The sequence below is a fragment of the Mycothermus thermophilus genome (genome assembly GCF_041956435.1).
Source record: "Mycothermus thermophilus strain CBS 625.91 unplaced genomic scaffold VTJ04scaffold_7, whole genome shotgun sequence".
Taxonomy (NCBI): domain Eukaryota; kingdom Fungi; phylum Ascomycota; class Sordariomycetes; order Sordariales; family Chaetomiaceae; genus Mycothermus; species Mycothermus thermophilus.
This window is the reverse complement of record NW_027191433.1, coordinates 1,648,356-1,666,943: the sequence shown is the minus strand read 5'-3', so window position 1 is coordinate 1,666,943 and position 18,588 is coordinate 1,648,356. Positions and strand designations below refer to the sequence as shown.

Genomic DNA, 18,588 nt, shown 5'->3' with positions numbered 1-18,588 from the left:
ATGATTCGGGCAGCGAAGCCAAGGTTTGAACGACTAGGCACCAGTCAGTTGTTCGGTGCGCAATATTACCCCTCTCACAGCCTCGCGGGCTGAGGTTCTTGGGGATTGCATAGCCGCCCAGGCTTGTGAACCTATCATTTTTGCATACCGCCCACCCTATCATATATTAATGTGACCCTCGCTGGGGCCAACAACCACCAACAGGGCATTTGGGGGCCTGTGATGTCTGGGAAAGTGTTGAACTCTGGATGAGTTGATCACAATAATTAAATCTATAATTATAGGCAACGATAGTCAACTCTGTTACTGACAATATAGGCAGAGGCATCAACGCCCTGTGTTGAATTGAACGACTGAAGCTATCTAGGCATTATGAGAGAAAACATGAGAGAAACTCGCTGCTCCCTCATGTGCCAGTCCCCTACATCCCGAGGCTTTTAACCTTTCTCCTGACGATCAATGAACAAAAGCCACACCACTAGACGGGTAGAATCTCAACGCAGAAACTCAACGCCAAATCGCCCGCGAACCCTAACCACCTGTAGAAAAGCCGGTACAAAGCCAAGTCTACCAAGTATACTCCCCATCCTTGCCCCAACCGTTATCCTCACCATAGTCGTCATCATCATCCTTCTTATCATCATCGCCATCAACCAGCTCTCCGCCGCCCGGCATGGCGGGGTGATGGTCACCACAGCCGATCGACCCGGCAGCCGGCTTCATCATCATTGGACCCCGGTTGACGGGATCCAGGTCAGGCAGCCAGTGGAGGCGAGGACGAGGGCCACCACAAGGACTCAAGGCCCAGGTGTGCTCACCATCCTTGCCCCGGCCGTTATCCCCGCCGTCATCGTCGTCGTCGTCCTTCTTTTCATCGTCATCGCCGTCGAACTGCTCGCCACCCTCAGGGGCACCACCCTCGGGGACATCGGGGTAGGGAGACAGACTGATGTCCATGGGACCGTTGTCCGGGGAGAGGGGGTCGAGCGTGTAGGTGGGGTTGGGCAAGCCGGTGATGTTGGGGTTCGTGATCATGGTGGTTGATCTTGAGCGACGCGGTCGTTGGTGTGTCTAGGTGTTTGTGTGTTGATGATGATCGTCAAGAGAGCAGCTGAGAAATGATGATGCGGATGCGAATGGCGGAAGAGTAAAGTGTACAGAGGGGAAGTGAAGCCTATATGTGTTGAATATTATGCCAGAGCCTTACGCCCCTCATTGATGAGTATGACGTCTTACCACCTCACCTATGGCTGTCGTCGTGGGCTTGCCAAAGAATAATGACGCAGCGAGCCAGGAGCTCAACGCCATCCGGAGACACGCCCGAATCCATTGCATCTCACCATCATCGCTGCGACTTGGTGTCTGCCGACCTTGTGCTCTTCCATCAATTGGAGAGGTTATCGAAGCATGCGTAAGAGCTCTGTATGGTTCAACAACAGCTAATAAGACATTTGTGGCCCCCCCAGCTCAGTGTCCATGATCATCGAGTGATGTGGAATAGCTCTCTATGGAGTAACAAATACCATCGGATCAGTCTTCATGCAAAGTAACATGGAGACATCCACAGTCATGTCTAACGAATCAGGAAAGGGAAGATACCATCTACCAGGACTTGATCGCGGTCTATCTAGCGTGACTCCCCGTGCTGGTAATGCTATTTGACTCCAGAGTTACAACATTCTGAGTAGAGCTCGCCAATCCCGTTGGGAGCCACAATGGGATGACGGCGATCAGAAAACGCGTGGTAGGAATGGCGGACAACCCCAAGTGCCAAATCACCTTGGAGCTATACCTCAAGGAAGTGTGGTTGAAGCTGGGCCACATTAAGAGGAAACCCCGCCGATATGTAGCAACGAGCTGACTCCTGGGTTGGAATGGAGGTAAGCGTTCACGGGGTTCGTGATGATCTGCTACTCCTCGGCTGTGGGCAACATAAACGGGGTGCAAGGGTTGGATGGACCAGCTTGGGCATTACGGTTCCTTTATATATCTGCCAGGCTATTGAAGGTTACGAATGAATACGGGGCATATAACCTGGCTATTACCGCTCAGGATAGTCCCGATACATAGCCGTAACTCTACGAAACGGAACCCATAATAATCAGGTCCAGGGTAATCATAACAGAGTCCCAACCACCCACCCTCTAAATCATCGATCGCGATTAGCAAGAGACCCAGCTCACACCCGATAAAAGCAAAACGCCACATAAAAACTCGCCGCCTCCATCTCCTCGTCCGTCACCAACAGCTTACCGGTGATCCGGTCCCTAACGCCCATCCGCTCGCTCAAAGGTCCTAGCTCCCGGTCGTCGCGCTCCGACGCCCACACCTCGGCGAACGGCTTGTGGTACTGCAGTTCGAGGTTGTAGTCCTCGGCTAGCGCGCGGAAAGCTTCCCAAGGGACGACATACTCGGGCACCTCCTCAACAGCCTCGTGCAGGAAGAAGTTATACTTCCAACCGAAGGGGGGACGGAAGATACCATCGGCCGGAGTCGGGCCGGGGAACCGCACGCGGTAGATGTCGTTGCCCCAGCTGGCGGTTTCTTCTTGCTCCGGCTCGTCAACCTCGCCGTCTTCCTTTTCTTTGGCGGGTTGTTGCTCGGATTCTGGGTTGTTTTTGGCCGCCTCTTTGGCCTTTTTCCGTGCTTCCAACTTCTTGTTGAACTCGACCACCTTAGCGCTGATGACGTCTGAGTTGGGGATGCAGCCGATGAAGCGGCCGCCCTTGCGGAGCGCACCAGAAACGTTCTTAAGCATCTGTCGCGCCTTAGCCTCGCTTTCGAAGGCGTAGTGCATACAAAACATCATGCTGACGACATCAAATCCCCGGCTGCTGCTGAGGCTGGATTGGGAAAACCCGACCTGCCGCACAATGTCGATGTCCCCGATCGACTCGCCGTAGCAGTCCTTGACGTAAAATCGTGCGTCAAACAACCGCGGCGGACGCCGGTGTGAATGGCCACCCCTCCCTCCCCGTCCTCCACCACCCCCACGGTTCGCCATGCCCCGATACCGCTCCCGCGCCTGCTCGATCGACACCTCGGCTGGATCCAAACCGACATACAAATCCACCGGTTGCGGCGCCTGTTGCCATTTGAACAGATCACCGCCCTTGCCACACCCAATATCCAGGACTAACAGGCGATTCCCTGAACTGATCCCCCGCTCGCGAGCACCCGGGGTGTGGTCTTCGTCGGGCGAAAACTTCTGGATAATGCAGCTCTTGACCCAGTTATTGAAGGCGCGCAGACCCTTGATGCGGCTGTCGGTGCGGCGCCATTCGCGGTCGCGGACGGGAACCGAGTTGTAGTGGGCCTTGACGACGTCGTTGATAGTCGAGCGTTGTCGTAGCTCTTCCTCAGCGGCTGCCTCGCGCTCGAGCTGGCGTTGGCGCTCGAGGGCCCGCTGGCGGATCTGTTCCTTCTCGGCCTCGCTGATGCGCGCGCGCTGACCGGGGCGTTTGAGTTTGCGCGGAGGCTCGCCGGATTGATTGCCGGTACCGGTGTTGGTATTGCTGCTGGTTCCGGGTGTACTGGCACTTCCGCTGCGGTTGGGAGAAGGGGAGCGAGGGCGCTTTTTGGCGGGGGCTAGTTTCTTTGCGTCGAACGGTTGGGGGATGTCATCTTGGTCGTCCATGTTGATGGTGATGGCGAGTTGATCGTATGATCTATTTTATACCAGAGAGTGAAAGGAAACTCGGAATCGGTGGAGAAATTGAGAATTCAGAGTCGGTTGAATTCCAAATTCCGAGGTTGAAATTGAAAAGAAGTGATCAAGAAAAAAACTGGTCGAAGTTGTTGCAGGAGAAAAGCAAAGGAAGAGGCAGGAGGTCATGGCGTGGGTCACTGAGCCCGAGTGCGGCTGCCATTGCCTTGCAGACCCAGCGGGAACCAGGGTGTTGTGCCCCACTGTCAGAGCTGGGCATCCAATCAGGGAGAGTGACCTTGAACCCCTGTCGGGTCGCTGGGAGTGACGCGAGCTCTTGCAGCCTTGCGGGCAGCCACTTCCAGCTGCCCTGGCTGCACTGGAAGAGAACAAACCAAGCTCCAGGTTGGACCTCCCATCCACCACCACCACTACCAAACACCAACGCCCTCACCACAACTGACCACAGGTCCATTCAGCAGATTCGACGACCCGAGCCGACGATACTCCTCGCGGTCATTCCGATTCCCCGGTTTCCCCGCGCCAATCCACTCCCACCCAACCATCCTCGACCCGACCACCCCTCCATCCCACCTCATCCCATCTAAACCACAACCATGGGCTCAGATCCCCAATACGCAAAATGGCCGCTCCTCCCTCTGGCCCAGCACGTCTTCACCCTCACCAACCCCTACGCCTCCAAGCCCGCCCAACAGGCCGCCGCCAAGCAACTCCAGGATGCCATTGCCGAACATAAGATGGCACCCTTCTACCGCTACCTGGCGCACCCGATAGACGGCGTCCTCAATGCCGTCGGCGGCGGCGACCCGCGCTCTTCCAACGCTCAAGGTGGCGTCAGCAAACCCTTGAGCAGGAAGAGCAGCCTGTCGGGTATGATTGCCCCGGGGAGCGCCGCGGCGGTGACCATCCCATGGGACGAGGCGCTGTACCAATCCCTGCAGGCCGACAACGACCGGGAGCTGGAGGAGTTTAAGAAAGAAGAGGAGGAAGCGGTCGAAAAGGCCGGCGAGACGGAGATCCAGGCGGCGCGCGGCAAGAGGGCTGAGTTTTGGGCGCGGGTGGGCGACAAGGACAAGGCGATCGCAGCGTACGAGGCGGTGTTTGAGAACACGGGTATCCTGGGCACCAAGATTGATTTGGTCCTGGCAATCATCCGCATGGGTCTGTTCTATGGCGACAAGCACCTCGTCAAGAGGCAAATTGCGCGGTGCAAGACGCTGGTCGAATCCGGTGGTGACTGGGACAGGCGGAACCGTCTCAAGGCCTATGAGGGTCTGCACCTGCTTACCATCCGCAGCTATAACCTCGCCGCCCCGCTTCTTCTCGACAGCTTGTCGACTTTCACGTCCTATGAGCTCTGCACCTACAGCAACCTGGTCATCTACGCCGTGCTTGCCGGCTCCGTTTCGCTCAAACGAGTCGATTTCAAATCCAAAGTTGTTGACGCGCCCGAGATCAAGGCCATCCTCGGCGACGGCGAGGACAAGCTGCTCGCCCTGACAGGCGCTATCTCCGCCGGTCCGGGCGCTGATGCCGAGATGGCCGACGCCGCCGCCGCCGCCGCCTCCAACAAGGTGACCGCTGTCAACCTGACCACGCTGGGAAGCACGGTCGACCAGCCCGAGGCGGAACTGGCGGTCGATTTCGGCCCCCTCGCTCAGCTGGTGAGCAGTCTGTATAACGGCCGGTACAAGCTGTTTTTCCAGGCCCTGGCGCTCGTGGAGGAGCAGTTCCTGACGCAGGACCGGTACCTGCACGAGCATCGCGGTTGGTTCATCCGCGAGATGCGCCTGCGCGCGTACCAGCAGCTGTTGCAGAGCTATCGGGTTGTGGGGCTGGATAGTATGGCGAATGATTTTGGTGTGACGGTGGAGTTTTTGGATCGGTAGGTTTTCTGTATCTCCCATGTTACGGTATGACAATGTGCTGACGAGTGATGTGCTACCAGCGACCTCGCCAAGTTCATCGCCGCCGGCCGCATCCCCTGCACTATCGACCGCGTCGCCGGCAACGGCGTCATCGAGACGAACCGCCCCGACGACAAGAACAAGCAGTACCAGGAGTTCGTGCGCCAGGGTGATCAGCTGATTACCAAGCTGCAGAAGTACGGCCAGGCGGTCAGGCTGAGGGGGAGCGAGCGGGCTTGAGAGGATGGAGGAAGATGTTGAGGCGAGAGATGGGGCCTGGAGAGGATCGGGTTTCTTCCTATCCCCTCTCTCGGAGCGGTGGAGGGTGCCATGTACGCAAACGGCGGTCACGCTTGAGAGCGGCGAGGCCCAATGATAGGCAAAATGAACCAGAATGTCCCTGTGAGGGGATGAAATGACAGGTTTGACGAGGCTTGGGCCTTGACTGGCCGATGATTGCCTTGTTGATTAAGAGTGATGGTGATAGTGATGATGAATGGGCCGACCTTGACTCTGAAGGCCGACGGAAAACTATCTTGATGAGTTTCACCCAGGCTGGGAGTCTTCATATATGATACAATACAATCTCTCCAACGCCATGATGAATCCCATACTTGGGGTCCCAAGCAGGATATGTGAGAGTGGAACAATCTTCACTGAAAACATCAGCTCATGGCCAGGCGGCTGGCTCTGGAAGATTTCTCTCTATTTTTTGAGTGAGTGCAACCGGCTACTGTACCAGTGAAATACCTGATCATAAAACACAAACATGAACTCAAGATGGACATGAATCCAAGACAGACAGATACGCAACAGAAGTGCAGGACACAGAAGAGCAGAGATAACCCAACCAAAGCCAGGCGCCAAAACAAACAATACACAAAATCCATTTGCAAACACCGTCGCCATCTAAGTATCTCCCCCTCCAAACCGCCATCATACTTTCAAACCTAAAGAAGGCCTAACACACAAACTCCAACCTCAATCCCCCCTCAATCCCTGTACTTATCCATAAACTCCTTATGAAACTTGACAATACTCCCCACCCACTCCGTCCCCGGGGCGAGGAACGTCGTCCTGAAGTGCAGCGTCCCCTCCTTCTGTCCAAACCCGCTTCCTGGCACGACGCAAACGCCCGTCGCCTCGAGCAGGCGCATGCAGTAAAACTCATCGGGGGTCCTGCCCTCGGCGGCGGCCGCCTCGCACGCCTTCTTGGGCAGCTTGATGGTCGGGAAGAGGTACATGCTGCCCTGGGGGACGCCGCACTCGACGCCCTCCATCTGCTGGAAGGCGGCGTGCAGGGCGTTGGCACGCTCGTGCAGGCCGCGGTAGATGGCGTCGTATTCCGCCTGGTACTGCTCGTACGACGGGTCGCCCGGCTTGGGCGGGTTGACCATCAGGTCGACGAGGCACTGGCCGATGACGGGGGCGCAGAGCATGATGGAGACGAACTTGTAGATCTCCTGCTGCACCTGCGGGTCGAAGCCGACCAGCTCGAAGTAGCCGCCGCGGTGGCCGCATTCGCCGACCATGCCCTTGCTGACGGAGTGCAGCGAGGCGAGCTCCAGGTTGTCGTACACGCCGGGGGACTCGGCTTGCATTTGCCGGAGTGTCTTCTTGAAGCTGATGAACTCGCCGATGAAGACGTTGGTCTGGTAGACCTCGTCGGCGATGATGACCAGGCGCTTTTCGCGCGCAAAGTCGATCACCGCGCGGATGTCGGATTCAGGCAGGGAGGCGCCGGTCGGGTTGCCAGGGTTGATGATCACGATGGCGCGCACGTCGATGCCCTTGGCCACGGCGTCATCGTAGGAGGCGCGGATGGCGGACACGTCGGTGCCCCAGTTCTTGTGCTCCTCGAGGTAGTATGGGACGCAATGAGCATCGAGGACCGCGAGGGATGCGGTGTACAGAGGGTACTGAGGAATGGGAACAAGGACGCCAGAGTTGGAGTCCTTGCAAATGACGTGCAGGAGGGTGTTGACGCCGGAGGAAGCGCCCGCGGAGAGGTAGATGTCTTGCCAGTTGGCGGGGAAGCCATCACGGCCTGGGACAGGAGTCAGTCCTACATTCTCTCTCTATTCATCTGAGAGGTTTAAACTCACGCTCCAAAAACTCGGCCACGCTCTGGCGAATGGCCGGGACACCGTTACTGGCGCTGTAAGCACCAACCGAGCCGACAGCCTTGAGCAGCTTCCTCGCGCGCTCGAGGACGTCGGGCTTGTAGCCCAATTCATTCACCAGCACATCAGGCTTGTCCAGCAAATGCGGGTTCTCAAGAATACTGAGCACCTGGCGGAAGAATGTGAGGGGCTTCTGGTCGAGCTGCTGTGGGTTGCCAATGTTGGCCGAGATAACCTGGTTGAAAGGCAGGTTGTGGTCACCCTTTGCCAGAGCGATACGGTACTCCTCCGACTTGACGGCCAACTCGCCGCGCACGGCGTACTTGGCGGCCCGCACGTGCGGGTTGATGTTGTCGATGGTCAGCCGGCGGCCGGATTCGGACGCCATGGTGCGGATGTTGTTATAAGACGGAATGTTCCGAGTGAGAGGTGAAGTACGGCGACCTGCGCGGAGAGGCAGGGAGGTGGTAGGAAGAGTGGCAGCGGTGTTGGAAAAGTCTAGAGAATGGAAGTCGAAGTCAAGAGTTAGAAAACAGACCGGGAACAGGGATCAATTGGTGTTGCGGGATCCGAATTGTGTCTTGTCAAGACAACCAAGAATTGGGACGAGGGGGGATGTATGTAATTCCAGGGGTGTTGTGGATGAGAGGAAGGATAACACAGCACGTAAAAGTGCCGGAGGGATGGGAATTATACAAAACCAACAACCGGCCAGCCACCTGAAATGACTTCTCGGTGACCACAATCAATGAGATTTAGAAACCTCAGTCAATTCTGTGCTGCCCGAGGGAAATCAGCGCATGAGACTGTAATTGTCTCGTGTCATCCGACTTGTGACTGATCCCTGGATGTTTGCCGCGGGGCCGCGGGCAGGCGGGCCATCCCGGAAGACGGAAGGGCCCTGAAGGGGGAACACTGCTCGACACGGCCGTTGGTCCCGCTGTTTAGCTGCGAGGGGCCCGAAGGGGGGGTGCAGATGGAGGCCGAAACCGGGCGACGGCAGAAGACGGGCTGGCAGCAGCACCGAAGCCCGAGACTGTGAGTGAGGGAAAAGGGGAATTATTTTCTGAGAGTGGCGCATCCCATTTGCTTGGGATCGGATTTCAACTGTGAAGCCAACGTGGCAAACTGTCTTGCCTGCCCGGTTGCTGCAGCGCGGTTTACTCCCAGCGCCCCGGGGGTTCTGTTTATAAACAACAAGCAGAGCAGAAACCGAGAGCCGATACAGAAAACACGACAAGCAAGACACAAGAAAAAAATGACTCTTTACCTCTCTGGCCGCTCGAACACTGCAGCGTCTTCGCCGTGGTCAAGCCAACCCCGTTCCTCAGAGCCGTGCTCTGAACGGCCCCTCGACGGGCAAGTTGGGCCAGTAGGGGTGCCATCTGACTCCTGGACAAAATGACTGAAAATGTTTAAACGACGATCAAAATGTCAAGTCAGTTCACACCTCGGTCAGTCAGTCAGTCGATCGAGCTGGCTTTCTTTGCGACGTGGGGGATGGGATGGGCAGCAGCAAATCGGCGGGCGTGGGTTTGTGGGGTTTCCAGAATTTCCCTTCTCGAATGCGCTTGCAAGTCAGTGATTCGATTCATCAGCCCAGAACCATTTGGGGGGATTTGGGACGGCCAATTTCGCCCCCTCAGTTCCCAAACTCCCGTCGGGTTGACTTGTGGCACTCACGCGGTCAGCTCTTGCACGCCATTTTCTGCTTGTCTTTTGAAACTGATCTGGCCACTACCAGGTGAGGTGTCAATTCGCGCTCTGAGGGGGGTTATAGCGCGCTTCTTGTAGCACCCGCGGACACTGCCGCTCCGAAAAATGGAGGTCCCGCGGGCGGTGAGCTCGCCTGGTTACTGTGAGGTTGGATTTCGCTGGGAGACGCGCTGCGAATTCGGACCAGCCAGGCTTGAGCAAGTGGCCTGGCCTGATAATCAGGCACGGCGCTGTAGAAAGCTGTCCTTATGGGCCTTATGGGTCAATGCATGGCATCTCGGCTGTCGCAGGCGATGCTGCTGGGTTGCCTGACCTCTGGGCGCTAGTTAGATCTGGGAATCGCATCCAGCTGGCTCAAACACAGACACAGCGGGTGTTCCGCTCTGGGAGAGTGTAAGGTTTTGAGCTCGAGATGCTGCCTCTCCGTCTCCCGACGATGAGACTCCGATACCTCCGCACCTGATGTGCATCTGCATGCATGTGTCAAAGCTCCAAACGTCAACTCATGAATGCAGATCCCCTTCAAAAGAACTCCCATGGTCCCGTATTAGTAACGAAATTCCTCCCCCGCATCTGCAAGCCCACACGGTGACACAACGCCCAACGCCCGGCTCCTGGTGCACATCCGGGCGACCCCATCCCCAACCCGAACCCGAACCCCCGGCAGCCCATTGCCGATATCCCCCACCTCCGGACCCCACCATTCAATCGGACAAGAGTCGGTGGTCCGTGCGTCCCGGCAGCCGACGAACCGCACCTCGCAAAACTTCGAGCTCAACCCGCAAGGTGAAGCCATCACGACGACGACGCAGACGACGACGAGATTGTAACTCTCCCCCAACCGACGACTCCCCCACTCATCCTCAGACCTAGGAGGGGGGAAAGGAACCGCGCCGTCGGGCCCGCAACCACCAAACGTTCCCATCACAACCCCGCCGAAAGAGAAGAGGAAGAAGAAGCAAGACAAAAAATGGCAAAGAAACGTACGCCTCCCCAACACCACCACCAACATATACCTCCCATACCCAGGCCGAACAAGCTGGAGGAACAATGGGAGAAAAAGCAATGCACACCAACGAACGAACAGTCCCAAAGCTAACTCCCCGAAGCCAAATCCCGCATCATCAGCGTCCGCCTCCTCTCCATGGCCATGACGGGCTACTTCTACACCTTCACACGCCCGCGCGCGTCGAGACCGATGAGCATGATCAAATACGACCCAATCAGTACGCATCCCTTTTTTTCTCCCTTCACTCTGTCTGACGAAAACAATTGGGCTTGGGGGTGGTGGTTTGTGATAAAATTCTGGGCGGGATGGACATCCCAGAACGGAGGGGAAAGGGCAAGCTGGAGAAAGACAATCCAGCCGATATGGACGAAAAAACAGCTGGGAGGATGCCGGCACGTTGGACAAACACGGTTGCTAATATCTCGATCCATCAACAGTCCGGAGGCGAGTACTCTTCTGCGAGCAAAAACGAAAGGGCAGGTAAACCAAGCAACCAAACGCGCCGAGGAACCGCCAAAACGATGGCCGCACTGGGCTAAGGGGGCCTGTTTGGTTTTGGCCTTGTACAGGACTACTTAGACGGGGCAGGGGGAAAAGGAAATGGGTTATCGGGTCTGCGCTTCGACTTTCCACTCGACACTTCTCGACTCAGTTCAGCTTGGTCTTTAGTGATGAGAGACAAGCTCGAACCAAAGCCGCATTCAGCGGCAGGGCGCAGCATAGGGCATAGGACGGACAATTCGACTTGTCCGGGTCAGGGTTAGAGTTCTGGAGGGCGGAGGAGCATTGTATTATACCACGGGCGCATGTGCCATGTATAAAAGATACAAAAGAAACAACGGAATCCGGCGTTTGGGAGGACGGTTTCCGGGGCTGGCTGCAATGCCATTAGACTTGACGGACAGGATATATCACTATCTTCAGCTCCATTCTAACATGTGCCTCAGTTGAACGTTTATGTCATGTTGTGTTGGTGGACTAAGTGAATAAGGATCTTGCTAACCATGCCTCTCACCAGGTTTCTATCAATGTTCTCTGCCATGCCCGCCCACTTTAAGTCGAATCTCATGATGCACTCCCGTCCACCGTTCTTCTAAGTCTACTTCCATGCTGCACTTCCGTCCGGCTCCTAACAGTACATAGTCTTCTGCTTGACCCTTCGTCCCTCACAACGATGGCTGGTTGAACAACCACGTCAAATGTCCACCGACAAATTGATGCTACCTCCCTCCAAAAATGGTCAAGCAAATCGACGATGAGAGCAAAGATCCCTCTCCTCATGCTGCGTCTAGACTGTCATAAGACCTTGCTGCGTGTGAATAGTTTGCGAAAAGTACCGAGATTGGGACTGAGACTGAGACTGAGACATCAACGGCAAGAACTGAGTCGCCGTCGACGACTGGGACTCCGGCCTCATCAGAACGCCCACGTTTCTGCGATTTCCGGCTGCTTCCGATGTCTCATCGGCCGCTCGCTGAGAGCGGTATGTCCGCAAGTTGGCCGGCCTCGAACCGGGTCGTTGGGCGCTACCCACAGAGGCGCTTCTGCTCGCAGGTTGAGAGCTCGATCCCGGCATCTTCTGGGAGTTGCGAGTTTGCGGCGGTAGAAAGTTTGAAGCGGTGGGCTGACGATGGTAATCACCCTGAGAACCTCCTTGAGAGATGGTCATGGGCACTGGCTGCGTCGACCCAACTGATCCTACGGTCGAAGAGACATCGGGAGTCCGCACTCCCCGCGTCTTCGATCGTTGAGGGCGCTTGTTACTGCTTGCCGGCTGTTCAGTCTCTGCTGTGTCAGAACGCCGCCGTTTCTTGGACCCTCTCGGGTTCGCTTCTTCAGGTACCGGGTTGCCGCTCGAGCCCTGGCTGTTGGTTGACGACATAGGCTCAGCCTGAGAGGGACCAGGCACTTCGCTGGGTTTGTCCCCCGGCGTGCTTCGCTTGAACGCTCCGTGTCCGGCAGTATCCAGCAGGCCTTCCCGTTGTGACGCGGTCGACGGACTCCGAGTAGCCCGCTTCATGATCGGTTTCGGCTGGACAGCCTCCCTTCTCCGTGTCTTCTCCTGGTCCACCGAAGGTACAGTCGGCTCATTGGGCACGTTTGCGGGGCTGCGGACCACCACGCGTCGCATGTGGTCCAGAGACTTGGCATATTGCGGAGGTTCGACGGAAATCGAATCGTTGGCTGCTTCCTGACCTTGACTGTCAGGAATTGTCCGCTGAGAGTCATCGTCCATGGCAGGTCTGGCGTTCTGACTTTCGCCCTGCGAAGGGTTGCTCGATGACACTGCGATATTGTCTCGGGGAGACTCTCCATTCAATGACCCCCGAGCCCCCGTGCCCAATCCCCGAGAGCGGAGGAGTTCTCCCAAAAGCTGCACCAACCCATCGCGGATGGCCTCGGCGCTCATGTTGTCGTCCTTCAGGAATCTCAACCCATCCAGGCCGCGGCCCTCTCTCTCCACCCAAAGCTCTAGCCCGCCGATGACGGCTTTAGTCCGGGACCGCTCACGGCGAGTCTCATCCTCCAGGTGTGCTGCACGTTCCAGAGCTGCCTTGAGATCCGTTTCGAGATGCGATGCTCGACCACTGAGCTTGTTTTCCATCTCCAGAATGGCGGCGTTGCGCTGCGCAAGCTGCTGCGTCACCAGCTTCTTCTTCTCTTCCTCTGCGGTAAGACGATCTTGCAGCGCCTTGATGGTGTCAGCATCTTGGGCATTGCGTTGCTCATACTCGTGAACCTTCTTCTTCAGGCCCTCCATGTTCTCGAGCAACGACTGCCGTTCCAGCTGGACATCCTGAAGGGCTTGCTCCTTTTCCTTCTGGATCCTGTCGGCCTTGGCTTGGGCCTCAGCCTGGGCTTCGCGACGCGCTTTCTCCACGGCCTGCGCAATGGCGGTTTCTGACTTCCGGTCTTGCTCCTGGATCGTCTTGTTCAAAGCCTCGAGGGTCGATTTGTAGTTCTGCGCCTCGGTGGCATGTGTGGTTTTTGCGGTATCAAGCTTGGCTCGAGCCTCGGCCAGCTCAATCGTCTTCGACTGGACCTCTTCCTTGAGCTGAGTCGATTCTGCCTTGAGAGCCGTCACTCGCCGTTCTAAATCCTCGTTGTCTTGTTGAAGAAAGGCAAAGGAGCTCTCAGCTTCCTCGAGATCACGGATATGATCCGCTTGTTTCTCCACAGTATCCTGGAGTGATGCCAGTTTCTCAAGATGTTGTTGACATTCAGCCTCCTTTCTTCGGTACAACTCGGACATCATGCCGTTCTCCTCAGCTCTCTCGGCAAGTTGTTGGATCACCGACTCGATCTGCGTGTCCAAGCGCTGCCAGATTTTCTCCATGTCGTGCTCCAGGTCCGTGGAGAGCTTGCTGGTAGCCTCACCAGAGGCTGTCTGGAGTGCAAGGACCTCACCAATCTTCGATGTGACACTGGAATCGGTTAGCAGATTTAAACCACTACTCAAACCAATATGCTCACCTGTTGAAAGACTCCTCTTGGACTTGCCGAAGCTTGTCCAGATCCTGCGGGTCGCGGGATATCATTTGGGCCAGGCTGTCGAGGCGGATTGCGAAGTTGTCCAATCTGATTCACGTCAGATACCAGGCTCGTTGTGCGAAGAACATGGACTGCTCACCTCTCTCGGAGCGCTTCCGCTGCCTTTTGCTGCGTTTCCTCGGCAGCCAACTGTTGCTCCTCGATCTTCTTGAGGATTTCCTTGCCTTGAACTGCCAACGCCTCGAATCCCTGCGACGACTCTTTGAAGGCCTCAACCTGCTCTTTCAGGCGACAGACAGTCTCGCGTTCCTTTTCCAGCTCATCTTCTTTTACGACAAGCTTAATCCTCAGGTCATGGATCGTTTTGAAGACTGCACCAGGTTAGCTTGTTCAACAGTCACTAGAAGTCGGTCACTCACGCTCCGCTACTTCGGCCTTGTTCTGCTCGATGGTCTGTTGCAGCTTCTCGGACATTTCCTGCCGAATGGCTTCTGCCTTTTGCACAGCCATCTCGGCCTCGGCGGTTTGAGCCGCGTTAAGTTCCTGCATCTCCTTCATGGTGTTTGCAAACCTCTCCTTGGAGCGAAGGTACAAGTCCTGCTGTTCCTTGATGGCCGCGTTGAGATGTGTCTTGTACTTCTGGTATTTGTCCTCCATCCTGAGTACTCGACTCTCCGACTTGGCCAATTTTGCCTCGGCGTCCTTTAACTGGGAAGTCAGCTGCTCAGCGTCTTGCCGTAGGGCGTCGATCACCTCGTTCTGAGCCTGGATTTGTGAGACACGTTGAGCAACGACGCCTTCATAGTGTTCCAGCTGCCGTTTGAGTCTTTTGATGTACTTGTGGTACTTTGCCTTTTGGTGCTCGAGCTCGGCCTTGTGGTTGTATGTGTACTGGTTGATCACGTCGGCCATAGAAGCAGCAAATTCCTGGCTCATGGTGGCTCTGCGCTGGCGCTCCCGAGGACTGGAGGCCAGCGACCCCGAACTCGATCTACGTAATGGGTCGGTCTTGTGAACACATCTGAAGGTCCAGAGATTCTTACCTCGGCTTGGAAATGTTGGAGCTGCGGGACGTCGGGCGGGTAACATGCGGTTGTCCCGCCGGCCTCAAGTTTGTCGTATCCCTCAGAGGCCGGTTGACCATTTTGCTTCGACGTCGAGGAGTCTCGACCATCCTCTGGCCAGAGACTGGAGGGCGTGCCTGAGGCGGAGGGCCTTGGACGTGGTTTGAATTACCCGTACCGTTTTTGTAGAAGACCTGCCGGGGCTGCTCAAGCTGCTCTGGACTGATGGGAAGATGTGAGACTGGAGCAGCATCATAGCTGACCGCTGTTGTGTGCTTCAGTGAAATGCGAGAATCCGGAATTGGACTCCTATGAGCCGCTGCGGAATCACGGCTGACAGGGAGTGCGTGCTGGTGTGAATCGCGAAGATCCGAAACTGGACTCCCATGACCTGCTGCAGTATCATGGCCGTGAACTGATGAGTGCTGGTGTGAGATCCGAGAATCTCGGACCGGACTCATATGGCTTGTCGGCGAGAAGCTGGAGGCTTGGGGGTTCAACGCTGCATGGTCAGGCTCGATAACGGGTTGATTCTCCGTGATGCGGACATTTGGGGAGCGAGGCTTGACTTCCTCCACGGAATCTCGAGAAGGCGTGTCACGGAACGGGAGATCTCTATGGAGACTTGATGTGTTGATTGAAAGGCGCTTCTCTGCCGACTTGCTCTGCCTTTCTGGTGTCTCAACCCATTGATCCCGTCGATGAGGCGGAGGTGGACCCTTGGGAGTGTTTACCGCCAGCCCAGGACCCGGAGAAGTAGTGGAACGAAACGGCTTGACCGGAGGCTGCGCCAAGTACTTGGAACCGTGTGGTTGAGCGAGACTCAGAGTTGGACTGACTGGAGCGGTAGACCTTTCCGGTCCCTGTGTGAACTGGCCTGGGTTGATTGGGATTGGAGGACCGTAGGCAAAGCCTTTATTCAGGTCCATAGCATCCGAGAAGTTCTTGAGAATGGAAGGCTGTTTCAAGAGGTGTGAATCTTCAGCATCTCCCGAGTAGACAGTCCCCAGATTACTGTCAACCCCATGCTTCGGGCCGGCTCCTGGGTCAATCGGCTCAAACTCCCGTCCGTTGATGAGCTGACCATGTCCCGGGTTGGTCGTGTTGACGGAGCCAGTGATCTCTTCAGCGGGAGCAAAGTCGGGTTCGGCCTCGACGGCACGACCCTGGTGAGGAGAAGATGCCACCATGGCAAGTTTGAGGTTGCGCCCACGGCGCTTTCGTCGCGGTTGTTGCGCAATGAGCCAAGGAAGGTGAGTGATGAAAATCAATGAAACAACAAGACTTGAGAGAGAAAACACCCAGGTGGCGTTGGGCTATCTAAGAACTGAGAGACCACAAGGTGAAGATGGAGCAAACGCATTCCCATCGAACATGGATGGCACAACTCGAGGGGTTGCTCCCCGTTAAGTGGTCACCACTGAAAGTTCTTCCCATCTAGAATTAGGCACCAACAAAGAGTATCCGGTGTTCTTCCTGAAGTACTCGCTCTCATTAACAGAAGACTGCACCTTCCATGGAACTACACGGATGGACGAGATAGATCCAGGAGATGAAAGGACCCCTTTACGATTGGAGTTGCCTTCCAGGTATCGGGTCCGAATGGAGTCTTCCGCAGTTCTTAAACGGAAGTCGCTCAACGATCTAGGACGTGGGACGTTGGACACCACAGGCACTAGACTCAATCCCAGACAGTGAGACTGACCGTGGCACCATAACATGAGGACCATATCTGAGCGACAGAATCCAGAGGCCGCACATGTGGAGAAGGGAGATAGACTCTCTAACACAAATGGGAATGGTGAAGATGTCTTTGCGTGTCTTCGAGTCCACTCTCGAACCCCAGACGTCTGTGTGCATTGAACATGGTTAGAGGAGATATCTTTTGTTGAGCCTCCGACAACATATGTCTAGGGTCTCAAAGATCCTGTTCAATGGTATTCATCCCAGCTTGCGTTCCCCTGATCGAGAACAATGAACCCAAGAACAACTTGGAAGAAATGCACAGCTAAGGTACCGTCGGATGCATTCATCAGCTGTCCTCTTGAGATGTATCTCGTCTTGACCATCATCTCGACTCAATCCTGTCGTGCGACAAGGGAAGGAGACAGAAACCTGATATCCTTGGGTCCGGCGTTTTTGTTGACTTTACTCAAGTATGGCATGAGATCAATAGCCATCATGCTTTTCACTTATTGCACTGTCTGCCCCTGATATTGGCATCATCCATGGACTTCCTCCAACAACAACAAGAAGAAGCGCTGGCTGGGTGGCCGAGTGGCACTGCCCTCGGGGGCAGGAGTCCAAATGGAGCCCGTCCTTTCGAGAGGCTGACTGTTCGAATCGCAGGTCGATCGTTTCTAGTTCTCCTGTGTCGATTTCTTCATCAATCCGTCTCCTTTCGACGGCAATAGCGACTCGGCAGCCATCCAGCGACCCAGCGAGCATCCACAGCCGCTTGCTCTTCCCAGCTTGACACTCGAAGAATATGAAGCTGCGAGATCGATCGGAACCGCGTGAGGTTACCTTATTCGATGGGGGAAGTGCGCAGTTTCGATGACCCGTATGAACAACAGCAACAGGAAGCAGCAGCACGATGCCGTGGTCTGTCGGTTGGATCCGCGTGAGGTTCCTCCCATACGCCGACAGTCCGAATGGGCCCTCACGCCAGCGACAGGACGAAGATGGCCGGTTCAGGACTGGACATTGGGTGATAAGGGCCACTATCTTCAACAGGAACTGCGTGAAGTTCTTCATGTGTTGATGGTGACTCGGTCCTGGCACTACACTCTCCCTGGGCAAGAACATCTTCCCTCAACAAGCCGCCGACTTCCAAAACACCACGACATCTGATATCGCCAGCGTCTCAGGATCCGTAAGTCAGAACCCCCGTCCCTTCCACCAGCGCTTCAACTCTTTTTTGAGTCCTCAACATCATATCTCTTGTCAACACCAGACCTCAGTCATCTTTCGACATCAACAACCATCACGAAGTGATGTTCGTCCCCAGACCAAACTTCCCTTCCACCCGGCTCAACCCCTGTCCATCAAAATCTTGGCACGGCCCATTGTTGACCGCCCCTGACACACCAACCGCCAGCCAGCGCCTGTCCGACCCCAGGCACGGAACTTGGCACTCTGCAGCGTTCCACCGGACAGGGGGTCGGCGCTTGTGAGATCACAAGCCCCGCCAATGGGACGTCGAGGTGCAGGTGGGACAGAACGGAAGCGGGATGTGAAAATGTGAGATTGGACGGGACTCGTCAGTGATGTGAGCGAGCGAGGGGACTTGAGTTTGGTTCCTGGCTTTGGATGGTTGGAGAGGAGAGGATGCATGCGTGCGTGCGTGTGCGGTGCGTGGTGGCGGACGGGGCGGACGTGCAAGTGCCGACGCGAGGCATTGCACCGCTGCGCTGCCCTGCTTGCATCGCAGGCTTTGCCGTGATGGTCATGAGCGTTGTGCTGGGGATTGTGAAAGTGATGGGATCGGATGGTCGGTGTGCATTGCAAACTGTCTGTCACGCAGGGAACATGGGCTTGTATCCTTCTCCATCGAGATGCCGACATCGAGGGGCGTGGTGACTGGTGTGGTTCAATGCGGGTTGGGGGG

At 56.1% G+C, this 18,588-nt stretch overlaps 9 protein-coding genes across 9 annotated transcripts; 3 read left to right on the top strand and 6 right to left on the bottom strand.

The window, feature by feature from the left end:
• Positions 1-567: 567 nt before the first annotated feature.
• On the bottom strand, positions 568-1,035 carry VTJ04DRAFT_10168 (uncharacterized protein; the record flags this gene model as incomplete). Its single annotated transcript, XM_069357878.1, has 1 exon — positions 568-1,035. The coding sequence occupies one exon, from the start codon at positions 1,033-1,035 to the stop codon at positions 568-570; it is 468 nt and encodes a 155-aa protein (XP_069214903.1).
• Positions 1,036-2,179: 1,144 nt separating this feature from the next.
• VTJ04DRAFT_10167 (uncharacterized protein) lies at positions 2,180-3,637 on the bottom strand (the record flags this gene model as incomplete). The annotated part of the gene is made up of 1 exon (XM_069357877.1): positions 2,180-3,637. One exon carries the CDS (start codon positions 3,635-3,637, stop codon positions 2,180-2,182), a length of 1,458 nt encoding a protein of 485 aa, XP_069214902.1.
• Positions 3,638-3,930: 293 nt separating this feature from the next.
• On the bottom strand, positions 3,931-4,212 carry VTJ04DRAFT_10166 (uncharacterized protein; the record flags this gene model as incomplete). The annotated part of the gene is made up of 2 exons (XM_069357876.1): positions 3,931-4,025; positions 4,101-4,212. The coding sequence occupies 2 exons, from the start codon at positions 4,210-4,212 to the stop codon at positions 3,931-3,933; spliced, it is 207 nt and encodes a 68-aa protein (XP_069214901.1).
• Positions 4,213-4,263: 51 nt separating this feature from the next.
• On the top strand, positions 4,264-5,814 carry VTJ04DRAFT_10165 (uncharacterized protein; the record flags this gene model as incomplete). Its single annotated transcript, XM_069357875.1, has 2 exons — positions 4,264-5,552; positions 5,616-5,814. The coding sequence occupies 2 exons, from the start codon at positions 4,264-4,266 to the stop codon at positions 5,812-5,814; spliced, it is 1,488 nt and encodes a 495-aa protein (XP_069214900.1).
• A 29-nt stretch (positions 5,815-5,843) lies between these two features.
• Positions 5,844-6,528, top strand: VTJ04DRAFT_10164 (uncharacterized protein; the record flags this gene model as incomplete). Its single annotated transcript, XM_069357874.1, has 2 exons — positions 5,844-5,976; positions 6,317-6,528. 2 exons carry the CDS (start codon positions 5,844-5,846, stop codon positions 6,526-6,528), a joined length of 345 nt encoding a protein of 114 aa, XP_069214899.1.
• A 38-nt stretch (positions 6,529-6,566) lies between these two features.
• On the bottom strand, positions 6,567-9,082 carry VTJ04DRAFT_10163 (uncharacterized protein; the record flags this gene model as incomplete). Its single annotated transcript, XM_069357873.1, has 3 exons — positions 6,567-7,621; positions 7,680-8,195; positions 8,968-9,082. 3 exons carry the CDS (start codon positions 9,080-9,082, stop codon positions 6,567-6,569), a joined length of 1,686 nt encoding a protein of 561 aa, XP_069214898.1.
• Positions 9,083-9,160: 78 nt separating this feature from the next.
• On the bottom strand, positions 9,161-10,338 carry VTJ04DRAFT_10162 (uncharacterized protein; the record flags this gene model as incomplete). The annotated part of the gene is made up of 4 exons (XM_069357872.1): positions 9,161-9,254; positions 9,381-9,434; positions 9,503-9,667; positions 10,166-10,338. The coding sequence occupies 4 exons, from the start codon at positions 10,336-10,338 to the stop codon at positions 9,161-9,163; spliced, it is 486 nt and encodes a 161-aa protein (XP_069214897.1).
• A 45-nt stretch (positions 10,339-10,383) lies between these two features.
• On the top strand, positions 10,384-11,152 carry VTJ04DRAFT_10161 (mitochondrial 54S ribosomal bL33m domain-containing protein; the record flags this gene model as incomplete). Its single annotated transcript, XM_069357871.1, has 4 exons — positions 10,384-10,396; positions 10,523-10,639; positions 10,860-10,902; positions 11,002-11,152. 4 exons carry the CDS (start codon positions 10,384-10,386, stop codon positions 11,150-11,152), a joined length of 324 nt encoding a protein of 107 aa, XP_069214896.1.
• A 558-nt stretch (positions 11,153-11,710) lies between these two features.
• Positions 11,711-16,168, bottom strand: VTJ04DRAFT_10160 (uncharacterized protein; the record flags this gene model as incomplete). Its single annotated transcript, XM_069357870.1, has 5 exons — positions 11,711-13,847; positions 13,897-14,001; positions 14,054-14,285; positions 14,334-14,905; positions 14,958-16,168. 5 exons carry the CDS (start codon positions 16,166-16,168, stop codon positions 11,711-11,713), a joined length of 4,257 nt encoding a protein of 1,418 aa, XP_069214895.1.
• Between the last annotated feature and the right edge of the window lie 2,420 nt (positions 16,169-18,588).